At 38.6% G+C, this 7830-nt stretch overlaps 1 protein-coding gene across 1 annotated transcript in view; it reads right to left on the bottom strand.

Moving 5' to 3' along the window:
• Nucleotides 1-1590: 1590 nt before the first annotated feature.
• The window catches only part of LOC119838937 (conserved oligomeric Golgi complex subunit 7), a 16986-nt gene continuing 10746 nt past the window's right edge, over nt 1591-7830 (bottom strand). Inside the window, exons 12-17 of the mRNA XM_038365084.1 lie at nt 6596-6788; nt 5790-5951; nt 4960-5054; nt 4008-4091; nt 3105-3198; nt 1591-1986 (exon numbers count right to left, since the gene is read on the bottom strand). Coding sequence (XP_038221012.1) covers nt 1886-1986; nt 3105-3198; nt 4008-4091; nt 4960-5054; nt 5790-5951; nt 6596-6788 — 729 coding nt within the window. The 3' untranslated portion in view covers nt 1591-1885. The remainder of the gene's footprint in view (nt 1987-3104; nt 3199-4007; nt 4092-4959; nt 5055-5789; nt 5952-6595; nt 6789-7830) is intronic.

Here is a 7830-nt window from a genome sequence, read left to right as displayed (position 1 = left end):
GTAACAATTTCATAAACATTAATTTCACATCTTAGGACTTTTTTAAATCTTGTGTGATGTGACGTCACAAGCTTTTGATCCTCCCCCTCTACCTTTTATGTATGTCGTAATTTATGGCTGACCATATAATATTGTTATGATTAGGTCTAAGAATTGTCTTTTGAGTTGATAAGTGATAATTTCCTAATAAAGAAGGTTTGTTTGTAGACTGTGTGTGTGTGTGTGTGTGTGTGTCACCTCTTATTAAACAGAGTTCTATCTAAACTTCTACACTAATATTATAAAGAGGTAGAATTTGTATTTGTGTTTGTTTCAATTCAAAAACTACTGGACCAATGTCAAAATTCTTTCATTATTATAAAGCTGTTACTTAACTGAGGCTATATAGTAACACTTACAAGGTCATATGGACATTAAGTAGAATTTTATACATGAGTAAATTTCCAAGGAAGGCAAGGAAACAAAATATGTTCATAAAAATTAATCATCTTAACATTGAGGGGGTTTAAACCCTTAGATCCACCTCCTGGCAAAACCCATGTTGAGGTCTTAAAGATAATACCAGTAAGGTAGGGGCACGAGACAATATAGTTATATATAGCTCTGTCTCTTTTCTGCTATGATACTTATAAGAAATAAAAATTATATTAGACAGTTAATTTTATCATCTGTAACTTGAGTGATTACAAAAATTATTTATTATTACTATTTCTCATGCAATGTTTTCTTGTTCAACCAAGTTTAAAGCAGTGCTCAATTTGACTGTATGTTCTAGAGACCTCAGAACATTCCACTGGGTGCATTGATTTTGATGAATTTTTTTATGTGAATGCTGGTTTCTCCCATGTGTTTCCGCTTAAATTTGGTTTAGTTCTGACAGTTTGAATGCGGTTTAGTTTGTTTTTAAATAGTTATCAGTACCTAAGGACTTGGAAGATTTATAGTTGAGTTTGAGTTGAATTGAGGGGATGATGTTTGACTGTTTCTAAGAATGTTCCAGCAAGAGTTTATAAATGCCATATGACAATGTGCATTGACTATCTATCTATGTTATTTAATTTTAAGATATTTAAGTGAGAAAATTAGATATTAAAATTTTTAAATGAATGTAGTTTTTTTTTATAAATGCTGTAGCGAGTAGCGAAAGACCCTGCACACGTTAATTTTTATTTGTATTCTTAACTATCGTTCCGCCCTGGCTTTGTCCGAGGTATATATAGTTTAATAGCTTTTGCCCGCGGCTCCGCACGCGTTTGGAGTAAAACCTCATAGTATTTCTCCTACCTAATGGATGTTATTATACATATAAACCTTCCTCTTGAATCACTCTATCAATTAAAAAAAAACATTAAAATCTGTTGCGTAATTTTAAAGGTCTAATCATCAGACAAAGAGACGGCGGAAAGCGACTTTGTTTTATACTATGTAGTGACAGTACTAAGGGATCACGCACATATCCGATAGAGAACGAATTTTTGAATTGGTCCAATAGTTCCTGAGCAAAGCGCGTTCAAACAAACTCATGAGTTTCTAGATTTTTCTAGTCAATAAAACTATTAAAAAAATACAAATAAAATATAATTTGTTTAAATAACTTTATTGCACTAAAATCTTATAAAACTTTGCACAATGCAATAATAATGCAATGGGCGGCCTAATCGCTAATGAGCGATCTCTTCCAGGCAATCCGAAGAAAAACATAAAATTATTATTAGTTAATATTTACAAGTAAACAAAATAATTGTAGCTAAGTCATTCATTTGTAATGTTCAAATATTCCCTTTAAATATCATCGTCTGAATGTTATGCCGCTCAACAAACTATCCCGAAGAAAAGTCTCATCAAAATCGCCACAGTCGTTCCGTGGTAATTCGCCCAATGCTCCTTACTGTTGGCTACTAGTGGCTGCGCGTAAGGATTTCTCTAAATTCTTCAAGGCGGGAGTTACATTTGTCCCCAGGTCTTCAACTACGCTTGACAAATAAACTGAAAAAAAAAGCTGTGTATTAAAAACGGTCAAGTGCGAGTCGGACTCGCGACACCATAGAAGTGTCCGCACAAAGAGCCAAAGAGTAATAAAAAAAAAATATTGTAACCCAACCAAATTTCGGCCGTACCAACCGTCGCTTACCGTCGATTAACGATTTTATCTTATTTCTTGTTATAGCGGCGAGTGAAATTCATCGCTTCAGAGAATTAAGACTGTCTAATTAGCACGCTTTATGAGATATAGCTTGGTGACAGACAGACAGACAGATGGATAGCGAAGTCACAGTAATATATATATACCCATACCCAGGGTTTTACCCTTTGGATACGGAACCCTAAAGGGCCGAAATAGCGGATTCACTTATCGCCGTGGTCTCATCCGAGGGGCACAACCAAATTGCGTATATGCAAATCAAATATTGAATTTGAATTTGATTTCTATTCGTTATTAAAAACTTGAATTTGAATACTAGCTTCCCGCCCCGGCTTCGCCCGCCTTCGTATTGTTCTTACCTTCTAAACTTTTCCTGGACTATTCAAAATGCACCAAAAACATGATTATAAAAAACAGATCAGCAATTCCCGAGTTTTAGCGAGACTATAAGATTTACTAACAGCACGGCTCGGCTCCGCCCGGGTAGTCATTTATCGTAATTGAAATAATATAAACTATCCTATCTTATACGGTGGATGAAACTCCACACGGTTTGCAAATTTGATTAAAATCGGTCGAGTAGTTTAGGAATCCATCCTGGACAAACAACGTGACGCGTAATTTATGCATATTAAGAAAGATTATTTGAAACGGTGAAGGAAAACACCGCGAGGAAACCGGCATGTCCAAGAATCAAAAGTTCGACAACATGTGACATCTGCCAACCCGCACTTGGCCAGCGTGGTGGATTATGGCCTGAACCCGCATAGGAGGCCTGTGTCCCAACAGTGGGAACATATATGGGCTGATGATGAGGACGATGATGATGAGGATGATAATGATGATGATGATGATGAAGATGATAATGATGATGAGGATGATGATGATGATGATGAAAGATTAAGATTTACATATGGTTTGCAAAAAGTTGAATTTGAATTTTTGAATTTGATTCACATACCAATGTCAGTGAGGCACCGTTTGGTGCCAAGCGGGTCCATGTTGCGTATGTTGATAATTTTCTCTGCGTACATTTCGCACGTGTACGTGCAGACCTGATGACATTTGAGGGTAGTTGGTAAAATTGCATAAATAATCGTTTATACGCCTTTATTTTTGGGACATAGTGGGCAGTGGCGCAGTTAGGGGGACAAGGGCCCTGGTGCATAGGGAAAGAATCGGGCCCTCCTCCCCCTCTTTCCGCCTTCCTCCCCTCTTTCAAAGCTGAGGTTAGAGGGCCCCCTGAGCTCCGGGGCCCTGGTGCAGTGCACCACCTGACCCTATGATAGCTACGTCACTGATAGTGGGCAAACGAGCTGGTGGTTCGCCTGATGGTAAGCGATCACCGCCAATTTTCCAATAGACTGCCTGCCTATGTGCCTTTCACTGTAAAATATTATGTCCTTCACGCAACGGTTGCCTGGTAGAGATGGCTTTAAGCGATAAGGCCGCCATTTTGTATACGAGTTTTAAGTTGCTTTTGTTAAGTTTATCTCTGTTTTATGTTTTGTAAGTGTGCAATAAAGAATCTAAAGAATATATTATATAAAAATGAAACCCGTTTTAATTGGTCACGGCATCACGCGTGAATGGCTGGACCGATTTCACTAATTCTTTTTTTGTTGTATTTGTTATTATTAGGAGAAGTTTCTTACGGAAAATTTTAAGAAAATCTCTCAGAAATATTGAAAAATCTAAATTTAATTTTGCATATTTCGAAAAAACGCGAGTAACAAATGTCAATGTCATTCACAGCCATAGATTATAAATAAAGTAGTGCATCATTGCAACGCTAAGGCGGTACGGCGGTTCGCCGGGTCAGCTAGTAAATAAATAAATAAATAAATAAACAAACGAAACAGACCTCAGCCAAAAATTGCCACGGCGCTTGCTTCTCCGACAGGTGCAGTTCCAAGTGTTGAGGTAGCGTCATCAAATATTGTCCGATCTAAAAACATAAACAACTCAATGACTGTCGAGTCTATATATCACTAGCTGCGCCCCGCGGTTTCACCCGCGTAAGCCCGTATCCCGTAGGAATATCTGGATAAAAACTTGCCTATATGTTACTCCAGTTGTCCAGCTGTCTACGTACCGAATTTCATTGCAATCGGTTCAGTAGTTTTTGCGTGAAAGAGCAACAAACACACACACATCCTTACAAACTTTCGCATTTATAATATTAGTAGGATAGTGGGATTATAGCAGGATAGGATTATGTAAATTGGTTTTATTTTTATAACGACCTAGTATAAATAAACGTATTTTCGATGAGAAATTTTTGAAAGAATGAAAGAAAAAAATTGATCACGAGGCGGGATTCGAACCCGCGTCTTTTTGTCAAACCGTAGCAACGCCCAGCCTCTCGGCCACCCGTGATCCTGCCACAGTAATCCAATTTCCTCTACTCTTAAGGTTTCATGTGCCTAAGGGGCACCCCACGCCATCTATTGAGATGATTAAGAACCATCACAACCAATACGAAACATTATTTTTCTATTCCTTCAAAAATTTCTCATTAACACAGCATTTCAATGCTACAAAACTAAAAAATTAAATGTATTTTCTTTCTTTCTTGGAAGCCGGGCGGAGCCGGGACGAGCGTCTAGTAAAGCTATACTAATATTATAAAGCTGAAGAGTTTGTTTGTTTGAACGCACTAATCACAGGAACTACTAGTCCGATTTGAAAAATTCTAACCGAGTTAGATAGTCCATTTGCTGAGGAAGGGGTTATAGGCTATATATGTACCACGTGCGAAGCCGGGGCGGAACGCTAGTAAATAATACACACACTAAGCAATTGTCCTAACTCACCTCAGTGATATACTCTTGCGGCGATAGCGCGAAATCCGGAAGGTCAGTGGACAGGGCGTCATTATTATACCACACAGATAACTGCGGTATTTTATCTGTGGATATGAATATATGACAATTCAAATTCAAATTCAAAATCAAATTCAAAATCAAACACACGTTAAACGTTTAATATATGTTCTGTGGACACGCTCCGATCTGTATACATAAAAGCGAAAGGTCACTCACTCATACACGAAATCTCAAAAACGGCCGAGCGTAAAGTGGTGAAATTTTGTTGGATGTTAGTTTGTAGTTAGTAGAGGCGTACTAAGAAGCGGATTTTGCAATAGGGCTGCGCTAGAGACGTCTAGGGCTGTCAACGCTTTGTCTTTAAAGTGCTTCATTTTTTCGTGTTACAAACTTAAAACTTGGCAAAGTGGTAGTTAATACTTAGTTGACGTCCGCCAAGAAGAGATTTAGCAATAGGGTTGTATTAAAGGTATTTCAGGGTTGTCGCAAGATTGTAGGGTTTTTTTTTTATGTATTACCGCAATGAGATACGTCATTCCCAAAAAAAAAAAAAAAAATTATGACCACGTGGGCGGAACTGCGAGCAACAGTCACCAATCCTTAACACGGGTACAAAGTTTTAAAGATGTCTTTAGGTGATATCAGGTGATGTTACGTGATGTTAGGTGATTTTATGGTATGTACGTGATGTTAGGTGGTGTTAGGTTTCTAGGTGAATGAAATCTATCCGTTAGTGGGTTAAAGTCGAGTCCGAATGAGTTGGTTACATACAACTATACAGGTGAAGCTAACATAAGCGAGTTAATTAACACACTCACCCAATTGTACATCTACAGGGTGTCTCAAAATCGTCCTAGCTAGGGCCTTCAACGTGTCCCTGGCCCTTCGGAGCCCTGCGAGAGAGGGCGAAGGGCTAATCTCTCGTGCGTCTTGGTCTAGTATAGAGAATAGATCGTAGAGGGGATGGGCGTCTTTCCTCTCTGAAAAATTAGATATAAAAACATTGCAAACGAAAAATTTCAAAATTTTTTGTAAAATTAGGGCTAAAGGGCTAAATGATAGACAAAAACCCAGGCATAATTGTATATAACTAGCTACGCCCCGAGGTTTCACCCGCGTAACTCCGTATCCCGTTGGAATATCGGTATAAAAGTAGCCTATATGTTATTCCTGTTGTCCAGCTATCTACGTACCAAATATCATTGCAATAGGTTCAGTGGTTTTTGCGTGAAAGAGCAACAAACGCACACACATCCTTACAAACTTTCGCATTTATAATGTTAGAAGGATTTACAAATGAGTTATGAATGTTTTTGGCTGTGGATTTTTTCGGGGCCGAGCTAGTGGTTCCTTAGGCTTAGATTTAAACATTAAAGGACTTCCACATGTTATTTTATTGGTTTTGAAACACAAAATACTGTTCTATAAAAGCACAACCCCACCATCTGTCCCTTTAACCGGAAAGTCCACCAGAATTCCGTAGTCGCAGTCTCGAGTATGAGTGACGCTGAGAAACTGACGCTGATAAATCCTTGCTGAGAACGCCTTGACGCTGACCACGTCTACTAAAAAACTACAACTTAAAAATAGGCATTTTCATCGACTAAAAAGCACACTCCCATACCTCCAATCTCAGCCGCAGTGCGTTCCACCAACAAGTCCACCAGTATCCCAGTCGCAGTCTCGAGTATGAGCGACGCTGAGAAGCCCTCGCTGAGAACGCCCTCGTGCTGACCACGCGCCGACAGTGATAGAAATGTCGCCTCTATGTGCCGTGTGTGTGTCGTTATTAGATTCAGTATCGCTGTTATGTACGTCTGAAAGTGTTTCGACGAATAGAAGTTTGAAGAGAAATAATAATACGCGGAAGTACTATTTCTCATGTGGGAGTCGAGCACGCTTCGGCACGAATTGGGCAAGCTAGCACCGTGGAGGTACCACATCCCCACAGAAAACCGGCGTGAAATGAAAGCTTGTTATTGCGTTTGATCGCAAATCAAGACAGGATTAGATGACTCAGGGACATCTCGGAGAAACCAGCAAATTAACAGTGAAATCATTTTATACAGTTATACATATTATTATAAAAAAAAATCAATGAATAAACGTATCTTTTCCGCATATAAATATTTGTTCAATTTGATTGTATGAGAAAGACTAGGGTTTGGGGTGAGATCTGAGCACCCTCGCTATTAAGTGTTTAGACAGATCAAATAATATTATGAATATATCTTCTAGAGTTAATTGAAGAATCTTTAATTTCTAAAAGTGTCCAGCGTTTTTAGGCTCAAGCACAAGAAATCACAAGGGTTGTCAGGTGAAAAATTCTTCAACAATGTTTATCAGTCATTTTTATTCCTATTTTAAACACAAACAAAAATAATAGTGTTTAAATGGCGTTTAAAATTTTTTAACAATTTTCTCCCATCACAGTCGAAAGGTTCAGCACGCACTTACATGCACGCACGCAAGCACGCGCGAACTCACACATACACATCAAACAGAATTATATTTTTACTAGCTGCGTCCCGCGGTTTCACCCGCGTAAATCCGTATCTCGTAGGAATATCGGGATAAAAAGTTGCCTATATGTTATTTCTGTTGTCCAGCTGTAACAGCAGTCTACGTACCAAATTTCATTGCAATCGGTTCAGTAGTTTTTGCGAGAAATAGTAACAAACATTCACATACATCCATCCGCACAAACTTTCGCATTTATAATACTAGCTGCTCCCCGCGGTTTCACTCGCGTAAGTTCGTATCCCGTTGGAATATCGGGATAAAAAGTTGCCTATATGTTATTCCAGGTGTCTAGCTGCCTACGTACCAAACTTCATTGCAACTTGTGAAAGAGCAACA

This window comes from Zerene cesonia, unplaced genomic scaffold (genome assembly GCF_012273895.1).
Source record: "Zerene cesonia ecotype Mississippi unplaced genomic scaffold, Zerene_cesonia_1.1 Zces_u006, whole genome shotgun sequence".
NCBI classification, from domain to species: Eukaryota; Metazoa; Arthropoda; class Insecta; order Lepidoptera; family Pieridae; genus Zerene; species Zerene cesonia.
Note: the sequence above shows the minus strand (reverse complement) of the source record. Positions and strands in the feature narration are given on the sequence as shown.